The sequence below is a fragment of the Aquarana catesbeiana genome, linkage group LG03 (assembly GCF_042186555.1).
Source record: "Aquarana catesbeiana isolate 2022-GZ linkage group LG03, ASM4218655v1, whole genome shotgun sequence".
NCBI lineage: Eukaryota > Metazoa > Chordata > Amphibia > Anura > Ranidae > Aquarana > Aquarana catesbeiana.
This window is the reverse complement of record NC_133326.1, coordinates 531,468,236-531,485,888: the sequence shown is the minus strand read 5'-3', so window position 1 is coordinate 531,485,888 and position 17,653 is coordinate 531,468,236. Positions and strand designations below refer to the sequence as shown.

General features: G+C 42.8%; 1 protein-coding gene across 1 annotated transcript in view; it reads right to left on the bottom strand.

Annotated features, from left to right (window-relative positions):
- Nucleotides 1–17,653, bottom strand: part of VWF (von Willebrand factor) — a 363,569-nt gene that overhangs the window by 118,693 nt on the left and 227,223 nt on the right. Inside the window, exons 31-33 of the mRNA XM_073621285.1 lie at nt 7,560–7,703; nt 5,235–5,399; nt 1,447–1,490 (exon numbers count right to left, since the gene is read on the bottom strand). Of these exons, the coding sequence (XP_073477386.1) occupies nt 1,447–1,490; nt 5,235–5,399; nt 7,560–7,703 (353 nt within the window). The remainder of the gene's footprint in view (nt 1–1,446; nt 1,491–5,234; nt 5,400–7,559; nt 7,704–17,653) is intronic.

The window sequence follows — 17,653 nt, the reverse complement described above, 5'->3', positions numbered from 1 at the left end:
TCTATATATATAGATATATATCTCTCTCTATATATATATATATATATATATATATATATATATATATATACGCCGAGTTCAGAATGGGGTTTGCATCCACTTTAAGCCAGCGATTGATGGTGCGACTTTCTTTCCTGCAACCCTTGCATGAGCAGGGGAAGAGAAGAGCCGCCCCGGCCTGGAGAACACACAGTAATTATTGCTAGCGGCTATATCTGCTGGTAATAATTGCATGAAAAACTGGACAGGCTACTTGCACCCAAGTTGATCGATCAACTTGGGTATAATCAACCTGCCCATACATGGTTCGAATATCAACCGGTCCCTGCTAAACGGCCGAGATTCGAAATGCCTATGGCATGTTTTAGCCATAGCAAACTGTTGAACTGTTATGGGACCTAGCCACATTTTTTCTGACTATACAGAGTAGCTCATGCAGCTAGACAACACTCAGGAAGTTATCCTGGGAAATATTTGTAAATATAGTTTGGGAACCTCTGGAAAATGCTATGTATGCAAGTATGGCAGGGCCCTATGGTTTGAGGTGGCCCTATGACAAAATGTTAGATCTTTGTACCTATAAACAGTGTCAGACTGGTAAATACTATCACAAAATAATAACAAAATTCTGTGCAAAGAAAAACAAACTGGCTAAAATATTGCTAAAAATGCTAGTTGCCTGGCTGTCCTTCTGATGAAAAGACCTCCATGTTGACCTGGATCAAGTATGCAGATCATACACGTGATTATACTCAGACTTAATTTGTTGTATACTCTTATCCTGTCTGTCAATGTCTGTCGCCAACAGTACTGAAGCCAGAGATAGTCAAGAAGGTAGCATTTTCTGAAGGAGTTTAGTAGTGGCAACTTATGCCCTGTACACACGGTCGGATTTTCCGACGGAAAATGTATGATAGGACCTTGTTGTCGGAAATTCCGACCGTGCGTAGGCTCCATCACACATTTTCCATCGGAATTTCCGACACACAAAGGTTGGGAGCTTGCTATAAAATTTTCCGACAACAAAATCTGTTGTCGGAAACTCCGATTGTGTGTACACAAATCCGACGCACAATGTGCCACGCATGCTCAGAATAAATTAAGAGACGAAAGCTATTGGCTACTGCCCCGTTTATAGTCCCGACGTACGTGTTTTACATCACCGCGTTTTTGTTGTCGGAATGTCCGATCAATGTCCGACCGTGTGTACGGGCATTACAGGTTTCTCTCAGTTCAGGTTTTCTTCAAATAAAGACACATTTGCTAAAACTGGTGCACACAGAATCTGGTGCAGCTATTCATGGTAGCCAATCAGCTTCTAACTTAAACTTGTTCAATTAGGCTTTGACAATAAAACCTAGAAGCTGATTGGTTACTATGCAGTGCTGCACCAGATTCTGTGTGCACCAATTTTAGTAGATCTCACCCATAGTAATCTCAAAGTACCTTTCTCTGATTTCCATCGTCATCAGTGCACACTTTGATGGAGTCTGGAAAAAAAAAAAGAATAATAATTAGATTAGATTTAAAGGCAACTTAGTGAGTAAAGAGAAAACAATTGAATCTCTACCAGCATATTCCAGCAGTATTGTGACAGAAAGCTCACTTTCATTTTTACAATATGTGCTATATTTTACTTAAAGGGGTTGTAAACCCTCAAAGTTTTTCACCTTATTGCATTCTATGCATTAAGGTGAAAAACCTTTTGTAGTGCAGCAGCCCCCCAGAGCCCCCCTTTTACTTACCTGAACCTGATCGTTCCAGCGACGGGGACGAGCACAGCAGCTCGAGCCACTGTCTCGGGTCCTCATTGGATAGATTGATAGTAGCAGGAGCTATTGGCTATTGGCTGCTGTTGTCAATCAAATCCAGTGACACAGGAGACAGGGCCCAGTCCTGCTGTCTGTGTCAAGAAGAGGAGGAGCCAGGAGTGCCACTGAGGATCGGGGCCACTCTGCAAAACCCTTGCACAGAGGAGGTAAGTATAACGTGTTTGTTATTTAAAAAAAAAAAACGAACCGTTACAAGCTTCGGCACCGCTGCCCACTGATTTCAATGGGCAGGGACGCTTTAGGAGCGGTGTATACTGCTTTTTTTGACGTCCTGCCAGCGCAGAGTCCCAGTGTGAAAAAGTGTGAAAGCACTCTTTGTAAATTTCAAAAGCCAATATAAAGGAATAGTAGTGGTATTAACTAATTAACTATTAACTAATAACTCGGTTTAACTAATCTTTTTTTTGTATAATTCTCCTTTAAGGGGGCATGGCAAGGGGGTATGTCCTATGCCTACATACTTTTGCTAGTAGGTGTCCCTCATTCCCATCTCAAAAAGTGGGGAGGTATGCATACCTCTCCTTATACCAATGGGAAGGGCTGTCTTTGCTCTTACAGGATGCAAGGAGTTTCGTGCATCCGCATACAGGCAGAGCCATTAATAAGGCCATAAGTACTTGGTGGTGCTGCTCCAAGCTGAGGTGAAGAGCCCCATTGGCACTCAGGATATAATGCATCTGGAAAGTATTCACTGCGCTTCACATTTTCCACATTTTGTTATGTTACAGCCCTATTCCAAAATAGATTTAAATTAATTATTTTCCTCAAAATTCTACAAATACCCCATAATGACAATGTGAAAGAAGTTTGTTTGAAATCTTTGCAAATTTATTAAAAATAAAAAAATAAAAAATCACATGTACATAAGTATTCACAGCCTTTGCCATGACACTCAAAATTAAGCTCAGGTGCATCCTGATCATCTTTGAGATGTTTCTACAACTTGATTGGAGTCCACCTGTGGTAAATTCAGTTGACTGGACATGATTTGGAAAGACACACACCTGTCTATTTAAGGTCCCACAGTTAACAGTGAATGTCAGAGCACAAACCAAGCCATAAAGCCCAAGAAATTGTCAGACCTCCGAAACAGGATAATATCGAGGCACAGATCTGGGGAAGGGTACAGAAAAATTTCTGCAGCATTGAAGGTCTCAATGAGCACAGTGGCCTCCATCATCCGTAAATGGAAGAAGTTTGGAACCACCAGGGCTCTTCCTAGAGCGGACCAAACTGAGCGATCAGGGGAGAAGGGCCTTAGTCAGGGAGGTGACCAAGAACCCGATAGTAACTCTGACAGAGCTCCAGCATTTCTCTGTGGGGAGAGGAGAACGCTCCAGTAGAACAACCATCTCTGCAGCACTCCACCAATCAGACCTGTATGGTAGAGTGGCGGGAGCCACTCCTCAGTAAAAAGCACATGACAGCCAAAAGGACCTGAAGGACTCTCAGTTCATAAGAAACTAAATTCTCTGGTCTGATGAAACAAAGATTGAACTCTTTGGCCTGAATGGCATGCGTCCTGTCTGGAGGAAACCAGACACCCCTCATCACCTAGCCAATACATTCCTACAGTAAAGCATGATGGTGGCAGCATCGTGCGGTGGGGGTGTTTTTCAGTAGCAGGAACTAACTGGGAGACTAGTCAAGATTGAGGAAAATATGAATGCAGCAATGTACAGAGACATCCTTGATGAAAACCTGCTCCAGAGCACTCTGGACCTCAGACGGGGGCGAAGGTTCATCTTCCAGCAGAACAAGAACCCTAAGCACACAGCCAAGATAACAAAGGAGTGGCACCGACACTCCCCATCCAACCTGATGGAGCTTGAAAGGTCTGCAAAGAAGAATGGGAGAATAGGTGTGCCAAGCTTGTAGCATCATACTTCACTTGAGGTTGTAATTGGTGCCAATAATGCCTCAACAAAGTATTGAGCAAAGGCTGTGAGTACTTATGTACATGTGATTTTTTTTTAATCTATTTATTTATTTTTAAAATTCTTTTTATTGAAGTTTTTGTTAAAGTGCAAAAAACTCAGTAGTGGTGGCACAACCAAACCACCTAACAAAGCCTTGCAGGGCCAACACAAATAGTACATTATTACATTACCACCAATAGAAGGTGATTACATCTCTGGCTAAATAACAACTATCCATACTAAAGGGAATAAACAAACACCCCAGAACCTTCCTCCCTTGTTTTTTATTTTTAATACATTTTCAAAGATTTTAATCAAACTTCTCTCATGTTGTCATTATAGGGTATTGTTTGTAGACATTTAAGGAAAATAATGAATTTAATCCATTTTGGAATAAGGCTGTAACATAACAAAATGTTGGAAAAGTGAAGTGCTGTGAATACTTTCTGGATGCACTGTAGTAGGGATGCCAGCATAAGAAAAACTCATCCAGTGAGCAATGAACAGTTTAGATTAAAAGCACCGCTTGTCATAGCTGTTCCTAGTATGAATGTATACATGTAAAAGCCTCAGTCAATTCCGCTCCTTGGGCCATGTCCCCTGACATATTTCGTCCCACCCACCAAGGCTTAATCATAGGGGTAGGAAGTAAGAGCAGAATAATGCCGTGTACACGCGGTCGGATTTTCCAACGAGAAAGTTCGATGGGAGCTTGTTGTCGGAAATTTTGACCTTGTGTAGGCTCCATCGGACATTTTCCATCGGAATTTCCAACAAACAAAATTTGAGATCTGGATCTCAAATTTTCCGACAACAAAATCCGTCGAAAATTCCGATCATGTGTACACAATTCCGACACTCAAAATTCCACAAATGCTAGGAATCAAGCATAAGAGCCACACTGGCTATTGAACTTTATTTTTCCTGGCTTGTCGTAGGTGTTGTACGTCACCGCGTTCTTGACGTTCGGAATTTCCGAAAAAAATTGTGTGACTGTGTGTATGCAAGACAACTTTGAGCCAACATCCGTTGGAAAAAAAACATGGATTTTGTTGTCGGAATGTGCGATCGTATGTACACGGCATAAGAGAATGTATACATCATCGGCTGTGCCAAGTACAGGCAGTGCCATTGGGATGCAACGGCTGCACACACATAGCCGCTAATCCCAATTTGACTGCAGTGCAGGTACCACACGGCTGTCAATGAGGACTTAGAATTTATTTTAGAGGAGACAGAATTGGCAATATAAGAATTGCAGGTTTGCTACAGTTGATAACGAGTTGTGATGAGAAAACATATACAAGAATACGATATCTTTAAAGCCACATCTTCAATCTCAGCTGTTCAGACATTTTTTTTAAAATTCTAGATTGAGGTAGACCTATACACAGATCAGTTACCTGCAAAATAGGTCTAATATGACCTTTAATGTCCAAAAACAGGCCTTTTTTGGACATTGTATACACATCGCTAGACTTACCATAGCACAGCTTGTTTATAAAGTCATTTCCCAGCAGGAGAATAGTTGGCAGGTCATCAAAAAGTTGCAGCTTTGTGATCTTGTGGATAGCAGACGGCCCAGCTAGGATGGATAATTCATCCTCGTCATAGCGGGATCCAACTCCGATTGGGAAAACAGATATTCCTGGATAAAAAAAGAGAAGTCAGGGATAATTTTAGACCTGTGGTTTAACATGACAAACAAGCCCAAACAATACATGCATAATTTTGATCAGTCTTATCATTGCTGTTTTGACTAATGACAAGAGAGAGAGAGAGAGAGAGAGAGAGGGAGAGGGAGAGAGAGAGAGAGAGAGAGAGAGAGAGAGAGAGAGAGATATTTTCAAATGTCCTGTGTACATGAAGCATTAGAAGCTCTGTGTTAATTGCTGTCTATGTGAGGGTTGCCACATTTCCTCCAAACCCAAACACTTTAGGGGCGCACAGCACATTTTATTTAAGGGGGAACGCTGTGGATTTTGGTGTAAAGGGGAACTCTGATGTAAGGGGGTTTCTGCTCACCAAAGCCCCCAATTGCATCCTAGTTCCCAGCATTCTCCCTTAAACCAGGGTTCCCAAAGCCCTCTTTACATTCGATTCCACAGAGCACCCCTTACATCTGAGTCCCCTTACCTTAGTGTACTCACTCGATAGGAGGCAGGAGAGAGAAGGAAGGGAGGGAGGAGACTTCAGTCACATACAATGAATGATGAGCTCACTCACCAGAGGATGGAGGCTCAGGCATCAGCACCTTTCATCCATAATGTATCTGCCAGCTGTTGGCTTCAAATTTCCCTCCCACACATCCCTTTTCTGAGACACAGCACACTGGGGTTTGGAGTGTGGATGGACAGACCCAGAGGGGTAGAGGCAAGAGATCGAGCCCTCTCTCCTCTCACATCTGTGCAAGTGGTGGGGAACTGGACTGGCTGTGGGAAGTGTGAGGGAGAGTGTCACATCACTCAGCTTAGACAACTAAAGCCAGCCCTCCAGACGGTTGGAGATCCTAGTGATTGGGTTGTGCCCAAGCACACCTGGCCCATGCGCACACCTAAAACAAATAATGCATTACACAATTTTAATAGTCCCAGATTGAGCAGGCAATTGTAAACACTAGATGCTATGGACCAGAGAAACATTTTGGACCCTTCTTTGTTGCTTCTTGCTGTAGGTCCTTATATGTGCATTCTGTCCTGCCATAGTGCCACCCAGCAAGAGTTTGTCTCTGGCAGGAATTCCAGAGACACTTATAGACAATTTAATTCAATGAAGATGTGTGTTTTTCAACCTGAGTAATCATGTTGGGTGAACCTGTAAGCAGAGTTGCCCCTCTGTGCCCTACCACATCTTACAGTTTACCAATCCATTTACTCAAACATCTGTGCCCTACCACATCTTACCATTAACCAACCCATTTACTCCACCTGCACCCTCAGACCAATGCCTCTTACATAATTTATGTGTTGTAACCAGCACTGATTGACCCAAGTAAATGTCCCGCTCATAAATCAGACCTGTTTTTCTCCAAATACAAAAAAGGTAAAGCAAAGAAACTTGACCTTTTGCTAAAATCCTTGTAAATCTTTACCCCTCTGATACCAGGCACATGATGAATGTCTCTCCATTGATCATATAGTTTTACTAAAGGCCAGTATCAAAGTTCAGAGAGAGTCTGAGAATTGGCCTTACTAAGCTATTTCAGTTTTCTAAGCTCCTTCAGTAGTGTCTATGGCACCAGTTCTGTTGCACTATTTTGCCTCTACTGTTTAAAAATGTAGAAGAAATATTTTTAGACTATAGGTCTTGTATACATGGACATCTGTTTGTGTTCTGCCTTCTTTTCTCCCCATAAAAGCAAATGGGAATGCATAAACAGCTTAAAGCTACTAGAAACAGGAAGGGAAGGCCCTCTTCAGTCTTTACCACAAAAATGATATTGTGAGTCCTCTGTAGCAACTGTGTCTCCAAGAAAGCATTTAAAACGCTTTCTTTCATCAAAGGTCGACCAATCTTCCAGTGTGTATATGCAGGAGAAAGTTGGGGATCATGAGATAAGCAAAGATCTAGTGTTTTGCCAACACTGGATTAAACTACCTGAGGAAAAAACCCCACCATGCCTCATCATATTAAAAAGCCTTTAAACTCTACAGACTGCAGAATGGTTATGATCACCACTGACCGCATAAAATCTGAAGGAATCTGGGGAATAGGTTGGGAGCTGCAGATAACTTCTGATTTGTATTTTTAGTGCATTTGTGGGAATAATTCCTTGTTAAGGAGTAAAAAAAAGAGGTCAGAATATTACTGTTTGCTGTAGCCGAGCTGGCTGCATCATTAACTTGATCATCTGATTTGTCAGCAACAAGGATAATTGTGATCTTAGATGAGAGAGGTCTTGCTCCATGCACTTCCGAAATCACACTCTGGACTGCATATTGCAGTGCATCGCCTATAGAATATACAAAGAAAGAAAGAAAATAATTTAATAACATTTTTTTTAAATGTTAATGTCCACCACTGTGTTGATAACTGTGATCATTCACTATGTGTTATATCCTATAATTATGTCAAATTAAAATACAGAAAGTAAAATTCAGTTTTAGCTCCCTCTTAGTTTCAGCTTGATATGGAGATTGTATGTACAAAATAATAATAAAGTTGAAGGTTAGGTGGGCAGAGTTAAATAGTGGTAACATATTTTAAATAAGACATTTATCTGTAAAGATAAAATGCTGAAGTTGGACATCAGGAAGATGACACTGAGATTCCCTGATGGTGGCCCAAAATGGTGCTGAAGCCAAGTTCATGTCCCAAATAAATGCTATCTACCCCACATGATGCTCTCATGACCTCACCCACATTCTTATCATTTTCACAGCAACAACCCTACCCATTACCTGCATGCTCTTCCCCCTTGATCTCACCACCACACCTGCACAACCCGCCATAACTATTGTGTCAGTGCAGCCCCTTCCTCTTGCTCTCACCACAGTGCCTGATCCCTAATCTTACTTCACTGCTCTTACCCCTGCACCTGCACGACACCCATCCCGCACTCTTATTACTGTGCCAGCTCAATACTCCCCAGTTTTTACCACCACACCTGCACATTCATCCCCCATTCTAACCACTGGGCCTGCAGGCCACCTGCCTCCATCTTACTGTTCATGAATCCCCCCCCCCATACTCTCCCAGGTCTTATCACTGGTTTCCCTTCCACTCCAACCACCATGCCTGCACACCACCCCCCGGCTGAAATGCAGTATATGTTCTCATAGAGGTATTTTAGAAAATGTTACCGCACTTTTTCCACAAGTTGGAGCTGACAATTATAGGAATTAATCCAATACAAAAATTATAGCCAAAATGCATGCAGCCTGCACAAATGTGTGTGGCATTCATCCAATGAGTTTTATTAATAGGCCCCATTGTATAAATGCATAGGAAAATAAATAAAAATGAAATGACAAAAATGTGTGAGCAATCAATTGAACCAACATTGAATGAAAAAAATCAAATAAACTCATAAATGTCTCTGTCAGAAAACAGAGAAAACAGAGACATTTATGAGTTTATTTTTTTTTTTTTTATTCGATGTTGGATCTATTGATTTGCTCACAAAATTTTGTAATTTCATTTTTATTTATTTTCACATGCATTTATTCATATATGATGGATGTAATATTGGTTTGATTTTACACTAGAGCAGGATACTCCAAACAAAGGGCCGGTTTACTGTCTTTCAGACTTTAGGGGAGGCCAGACTGTAGCTGGAGGGAGTAGAAAATGCCATGCTGTCAATGGGAGTAAGCAATACCTCATTATTGGTTTTAATGGGGGGAATAGTGCCCTTTCATTGGTATTAGTGGCCCATTATTGGTATCAGCTGGGTGAATTTTGCCCCATCATTGGTTTTAGTGGGAGGAATAATGCCCATTGCTGGCGTCAGTGGCAGGAATAGTGCCCCATTGTTGGTGTCATTGGGAGGAAAGTGTTAGTAGGGAGAATAGTGCCCCATTGTTGGTGTCATTGGGAGGAAAGTGTTAGTAGGGAGAATAGTGCCTTATCATTGTGTAGCGGTACCCCCATAAGGGCTGCTGATTTGGTTGTAGCAATCCGCCAATCACCCCGCTGCCATGCTCCCCCATTCACCATTAAAGTAAAAGAACAGTCAATCTTATAGTTTTTTGCTGAATTTATTTCAGGATTACAATTTGGATAGGGGAAGGATAGCATGTGATGCCCTTCGATGCATTACATGTAGTAAACGGTTGTTCATTGGCCATGGCCTTGTAAGAACACAAGATACACACCTCTCTTCTCAGTTTCTTTTGGTTCAATAACGTTCTCTGTAGACTATTACTTCTTCAACTTCTTTATATAGTCCTTAGTGCAATAATATACCAATGTCCTTTTTGTTCCCTTCCAATTGGACAATAAAGAGTCACTCTGAATAACTCAAAGATAGACTTTGATGGGATTATCCCTGTGAACCAAAGGGCAGAAACTGTCCCCGCTTCTTCCTAACGTTCCAGAGAGTTAAACACCCACACAGTCTTTGGAAGGCATGGTCCTTATGCTAACCAGGCCGGAGATGACTCGGTATCCCCACACGATAGCCTGACACATGGCCGTGAACGGACTTTTGCTTTTCCTCAGTTCAGAATTACTAATGCTGTGTTCCTTGGCTCCAGCATTCTGACCAGTTCCTCTTCTTATGTTACACTGACCTTCTTTTCCAGAACAGCTCTGTGTCCCCAGTCACAGAATGCTGCTCTTCTCTCCTCCACTTGACCACTATTTCCTCGGCCTGATCCTCTTTACATCCAAGCTCTGTGTTCCCCGGTCACAGCAACCCGATGTCTCCATAGAGGTGAAGAGCCTTAACTTTAACTTCTCTCCTGATGGTTCCTCCATCCCTCCTCCGCGCATGGCGCATCCCCGCATGGGGATGCCCAGAACAGCACCTGCTACTCCATGCTGTCTTTCTGGAACTTCCGACTCCTCCCTGGAAGCATGTGACCCCAGCTTTTATGAGAGGCTTGCCCCCTGCCAATGCAAGTTAATGATTGGTCAGGGCTCCTCACATGAGATGCCTGCCACTCAGATCTCAAGTCCAACCTCTCTTCCAGAACTATATCTCTGAAAGCAGGGGAGACATCACTCAGTCAGAGAGTGTAGGTGGCCACACCCCCGACTACACTGATCACTCCCAGTTCCAAATCATAACAACCAGATCCAGCCTAATGCACAGACCTGGCTAAATTTACCTATACCTGGGCCCTGAGTTAGAAAAACACTACTCTAGCACCTACCTTCAGGTAGAGGGTGCTACAATTGGTATTAGTGACAGAAATAGTGCCCCATCATTGGTATTAGTGGGAGGAATAGTGCCCTATCATTGGTATTAGTGGCCCATGATTGGTATCAGGTGGGTGAATTTTGCCCCATCATTGGTTTTAATGGAAAGAATAATGCCCCATCATCTGTATTCGTAGGGGGAATAGTGCCCATCATTGGTATTAGTGGGAGGAATAGTGCCCCATCATTGCTATTTATGGGAGGAATAGTGTCCCATCATTGGTCTTCATGGGAGGAATAGCGCTCCATCGTTCGTATTAGTCGGGGGAATAGTACCCCATCATTGGTATTAGTGGGAGGAAAAGTGCCCATTGCTGGCGTCAGTAGCAGAAATAGTGCCCCATTGTTAGCATCATTGGGAGAAATAGTGCCCCAAGGGCCAAATAAAAGCAAGCAACGGGCCACATCTAGCCCCCGGAGCCACAGTTTGGAGGCCACAGCACTAAAGGACAAATAGCGCCACGCCTTGTGTTAATACATTTTCAGTGAACACAGATGAGAGTGTTTGTAGGTGGGGGCTGCTGAGGTTTTAAAATAAGTGTAGCACTAACTCTCGGTGGAGCTGCTGGTTTAAGCGGGCTTGTTACCTTCACTCTCGACACCCCTGTTTCACCGTCACAGGGTCAAGGGTTCCGTTCAGTCTACCTCTGGACGATAAAAGCACCAACACTTGAGTACGTTTTCAATGCTTTATTGAACCAAGTAACGAAGGAAGTAGCAGGAAAGAGGCAGGAGGGAAACTGCAGGGAAGCTCAAATACCTTTCTTTAGGATTCTTGAGAACGTCCTTTAAAGTTGAATATTGTAATCGGATGCAATTCCCTTGTGGGACACAATCTTTGCTCGCCTGGATAGGCCTCTCTCACTTGCCTAGCAGCCAGTACATAGCACAAACAAAAGTCTCTGCCACAGACTCGACTGAAATAAACCCGTACGATCCTCTGCCACAGGATGTATTAAATTTTGCGGTAAATGTCAGACACAGTACTTGGACCTCTAAGCCAACCCGGCAGTACTATGCTGTAGAACTACTTTAGGATACGTCCTCCAACCGAGTCACCAGGCCCCTCTCCAGACCAGCACTCTGCATGATCCTTCCATGACGGGTCCTCCCCTGGGATCTTCTCTGTTGTCCAGCTTCTTCACTCTGAATAGAGAGCTCAGGACCATTCCTCGGTTGCTGTGGTAGGCCCCAGACATGCTTCTGGGCCCACCCACGCGCCGCAGCGGCACGGGCCTCTGGAACGGAGGACCACGAGGTAGCACTCTAACGCATACCTGTCGGCCAGGAGGGCCAGCAGGTGGCTGTAAAATGAACCCCAAAACATGGCGTCTGTCCCATAAATACCCTCTCCCAGAATGCAACTCGGAGGACCACTTCCACCGAGTTGTCTCCGGAACAGAGGAGCACCCATATGCTTCGACGCGTTGCCCTTCCAACACCAGCCAATGGTAACAGCGACACCCACCGGCTCAATGTGGAACCACACGCAACGTCAGCCAAGCTGGAACAGAGGCAAATCTAACTCCCCTAATGAGCAATTCACTAAATTTACCTATCAGATGGTAGATCATAAATCTACCAGCACTACATAAGAATATAGCAGCTCGCAAGACTCACGTTTTTAGACCCTTATGTATATTATGGAGAACCAAGCCACATGCATTGTAGCACATTGGACCGTGTGCGTTAAAACGTAACAGTGTAAAAGGTCCATTCCATTTTGTTACATCAGCAAAAAGCCTAGAGTAAGAGTGTTTGAATGTACAGTAGCTCTCCTGCATAACAGACAGAAGTGGGGTGGGTTCTGTGTACTGGTAGGGTGTGCTTCACCCTATTCCCAGCCTCCAAGTGTTAATGGATACATTCATTTTGCAGGGCACAGAACTGGCTGTAATATGCCTGAAAACTGTCAACCAAAGGTCTGTAGTGTGAACAAACCTTAATATAGAATTCACTTGGTAATAGTCACTGAGAGTAAACCATCCTATCTCAATCATCTGGAGGTTTAGCTGTTTGCCTGAAATTTAGCATAAAAATTCTACCACTTTGAATTATTTTGGAAATTCCCATTCGACATTCCCATTCAACATCTAGTTTATGTAGCATATTTATCTGCACTGAAAATAAGCTGCACAAAACATGTAAATCACTTTAATTTTGCATTTCAGTCATTTGCCAACCCATTAAATCTTGCTTACAGATGTTTTACACTTGGCGTCCTCTTTGTGCGCAATAAAACTGAATGAGACTCTTTAATGACATGTTTTCAATGAATATATATTACTTTGGCTTTGGTAAACCAGCTTAATACATAAAAATGCACTTTTTAAGCACTGCAGAATTCCAATACCTCAGAAGAGTATTGCTGCTTCTGCTGTTAGTAAACTTGCCAATAGATAATGGAATGCTGTTTTTCTTCTCTTGCTAAAGTATGTCCTTCGCTCCTAATTTGTGGCATTATATAGATACCATGATCTACAGATTACTTTGTAATAAGAAGTTATGAGGCTGTTAAAGGGAAACTATAATGGGCTTAATTTTTTACAAATTTATAAACGATTGTGTTATATCCTTTTTTTAGTTTGTAAAAAATTTGTAAAAACTCTCAATTTTACTATGTGAACATTTATTGCAGGGTGGATCCATGGCACTTTATTCCTAAAAAGCACAGCACAGCTTGTAAGGTTTTTGGCAGACTATGTTACTAAAATTTTTTAGATGATGTTATTTCTTCCAGGGGGATGTGGTGATATATTGTATTATACCCTGTTTCCCTGAAAATAAGACCTAGCGTGATTGTCGGTGATGGCTGCAATATAAGCCCTACCCCCCAAATAAGCCCTAGTTAAAGTCCCTGTAGGTCTTATATTTAGGGTAGGGCTTATTTTTGGAGAAACAGGGTAGGGCTTATTTGGGGGGTAGGGCTTATATTGCAGCCATCACCGACAATCACGCTAGGTCTTATTTTCAGGGAAACAGGGTAGTGGGTAGATAATTAATTAGTAGTTATTATAATCTTCCGCAGCAACCCAATTCTTCCAGAGAGATGCACTTTATTGACTTCCAACACTGAACAAAGTCTTGCAACAGATGACAAAATCCAACAGAGTAAATATGATAATAGCCTTCAGAGTCCTATGTTTCCTAGACCTGTGCCTTCATAATCACACAGAGAGTGAATAATCTGAACTTCATATTATATCCCCTATACACTGAATGGCTGAGCAACGATTGGCCGTTTCCATTTAGGCCTTTAATCTGTTTCTGTCTTTCAGAGTGACAGACAATGACCCCTATCTGTAAACAGCTGCAGTCATAAACTGCCCTAATTTGCATTCTTGCATATTAACATTAACATAGCCCAGAGTCACTATTTGTCCCCTTTGATATGTGTAATTAGATTAACAGATACCACCTTAACACCCTTTTGATGTGTAGAATGGATTTGTCCTGGAATGCCTATATCCCTAATCTGTATTCTTGCATATTAACATCAACAAGTCCCCTTTGATATGTGTAATTGAGTTGGCTTTAGAGATGTAAAATTTCCGGAAATTTTGAAACTGGAAAAAAAAAACATTTTTTTCTCCATTTTTTGGGGGAAAAACGGAAATTTTTGAAAAAATTGAAAAAAATGCTACATTAGCACTTTTTGTCTTTTTTAGATTGAAAGTCATTCTGTTACTTTAGGAACATAAAATATGGCTATGGACAATTTGACTTGGCATAAAATTATCACAACTAGCATATAAATATAGTATAGCCAAACAATTATCACACAAACAGAATTTACTTTTTTATAATATTTATTTCTAACAAAAGGAGCAACAATCTCTTGAACTGCTTACTAGTTTATGTGGAACAGCCAAAAAGCCTCCACAAAACAATTTTCGAAACCAAAAGTAACAATTTTTCATATTTCCTCTCCACAGTATTAAATAAAAATAAAAACCCATTCTCATAAAAAGAATTGAAGATGAGGGAGGTGTTAAGAAAAGAGTGGGACTAAGTTTCAATGGACATTTAATCAGAATCATTTTCTGAGCTGAAATTGTCAGTATCCGTCTTTGCTTCTGCAGCTACTATTTTTTGTCTGTCATCATAATTAGGAACTTCTAAAAACTAAAGGTTTGACCGGACCGGTTCTTGTTACAATAGCAGCACAGCACCTCCTAAAGGAAGAAATGCATACTGTTCTTGCATTGGAGGGTTCAGTTTGTTATCTAGGACTTGCTTGTCCTCACTCAGTGCACAGAAATTAAAATAATCTGATATCATACATTTTTTTTAGAAATGATTTGGAAAACATTTGAACACCCTGTCTTAAAATATTTTATTCATCATGTTAAAATAAAATATTCCACAATTTTTTTTCTTTTTTAAATTTTTCCAATTTTTTGGAAAAAAACAAAAAAGCCTTCAGGAAAAAAACGGGAAAAAAAACGCTTTTTTTCCGAATTTTTCCGTTTTTTTTCCGGGCCTTCACATCTCTAGTTGGCTTCAGTTGACAACTCAACCATTGTCAACTGAAATCTGGCCTGGTCAATTTTGTATTGTATGTGTACATATATATAATAATATAAAATCCCACATAAATCTACCAACATATTACAAAAGGGGACAGTGCCTTTTCTTTACGACAATTAGTTCTATTTGTAGCACAACAGATGTAAAGAAGAGCCTTCAAAGAGCATAAGACATGTGATTAAACAGAGCCTGTACTGTGGAAGCTGTGCCCAAAAAATACAAGCAAAGGACAAAAGACTAGGAGAAGTATCTTTGTGTGGAGGTAGCCATCTTGGTAGAGGCAGGGCACTGCTTCCTCATATTTAAGCTGCCTCCCTACCTGTTCTGCAGTGTGAAATCTAAGGCACTGCTGTCCTCTGACTCCAAGTCTCACCAGATTTGGAGTGAGATTTGATATTATCAACAATGTGCGGCACAATGTTAAAATTGCTGGAGTGGAAGGAAGCACAGATCGACAGATTGGATGAAGCAGAAGCATGGAGATCCTTGCAATGCAGGCCCACGGGCAGGGCCGCCATCAGGGGGGTACAGCCATTACAACTGTAAGGGGCCCGCCCGGGCCAGAAGAAGGCAGGACGGGTGAAGGGGATCTGTGCTGTGCAGTATAGAAACAATCTCACAGTTTCTGCAGTTCTCGTGTCATTGATTTTAGACATCAAGCTCTTTACTGCCACCTCTGGCTATTATGTGCATGTGCACCCCTCGTGTGACAGTGATCTGCTTGTACTATGCTTCTCAGCAACATGTCAACTTTGTAAAAATGAGCTGGGACCAGGTAGGAAGTTACAAGTAGGGGCTGTGAAGGAAAGGGAGGGGGGCTGTTTGTGTACAGGCAGGGGCCAGAGGCTTGTGTGTATACAGATTTTTGAATGTGGGGCTGCCATATATACAGGTGTGTGTGTGGCTGGGGGGGTGGCTGACATATATACAGGTGTGTGGGGGGGGCGCTGAAATGTATACAGGTGTGTGGGGGGCACTGACATATATACAGGTGTGTGTGGGGGGCGCTGACATATATACAGGTGTGGGGGGTGCTGACATATATACAGGTGTGTGTGGGGGGGGCTGAAATATATACAGGTGTGTGAGGGGGGGCTGACATATATACAGGTGCATGGGGGGGCTGACATATATGCAGGTGTGTGTGTGAGGGGGGCTGCCATATATACAGGTGTGTCTGTGTGTGTATGGGGGGCTGCCATATATACAGGTGTGTGTGTGTGTGTGTATGGGGGGCTGCCATATATACAGGTGTGTGTGTGTGTATGGGGGGCTGACATATATACTGGTGTGTGTGAGGGGGGCTGCCATATATACAGGTGTGGGTGTGTATGGGGGGGGACGGACATATATACAGGTGTGTGGGGGGGCTGCTATATATACAGGTGTGTGTGTGTATGGGGGGCTGACATATATACAAGTTTGTGTGAGGGGCGCTGCCATATATACAGGTGTGTGTGTGTATGGGGGGCTGCCATATATACAGGTGTGTGTGAGGGCGTGCTGCCATATATACAGGTGTGTGTGTGTGGGGGGATGATATATATACAGTTGTGAGGGGGGCTGATATATATACAGGTTTGGGGGGCGGACAAATATACAGGTGTGGGGGGGGGGCTGACATATATGCAGATGTGTGTGAGGGGGGCTGCCATATATACAGGTGTGTGTGTGTGAGGGGGCTGACATATATACAGGATTGAGGGGGCTGAGCTCACTTTTTGAAGTCTTGTCCTACCCGTCCAGGAAACGCCCGAACCTTCAGGTCCTGTCACGGACAGACCTTAGGTGGCGTTGTTTCGTCTCCAGTTTGCCAGAAAGATAAGCCCCTGGTTTTGGTTACCCTGTCTTGAGCTGAGTCATCCGTCAAAATACAGGCCTTTAATCGACTCTGGGGCTGCAGGCCTGTTCATTGATGCTGCCTTTGTATCGAAGCACTCGATTCCCCTGCAGCTGCGTGACACTCTACTTGCCATTGAGGCTCTTGACGAGAGACCTCTACAGCCTGCCCATGTGACTCATGAGACTGTTCCATTGTCCATGGCCGTAGGGGCCCTTCACCATGATATAATCCAATTCCAAGTTATTTCCTCACCTAGCTTTTCACTGGTTATTGGTTATCCTTGGTTACAGAGGCACAACCCTTATTTTGATTGGCTCCGTGCTGAGGTCCTGTCCTGGTCGCCACAGTGCAGTGAGAGATGCTTCCAGAAGGTAGCCAAGGTCCTGTGCACCTCTTCACTCTCCTCCCTGCCGGAGGAGTGCCGTGATTTTAGCAATGTCTTTGACAAAGGTCAAGCCAGTACTTTGCCTCCATACCGGTCGTATGATTGCGCAATTGACCTTCAACTTGGTGCCATACACCCTTGTGGCTGGGTTTACCCTTTGTCAGTCTTGGATGATAAGGCCATGGAGGAGTATGTTGCAGACGCACTTTCTCATGGTTTTATCTGCAAATCCTCGTCTCCTGCTGGTGCTGGTTTCTTTTTTGTGAAGAAGAAGAGTGGT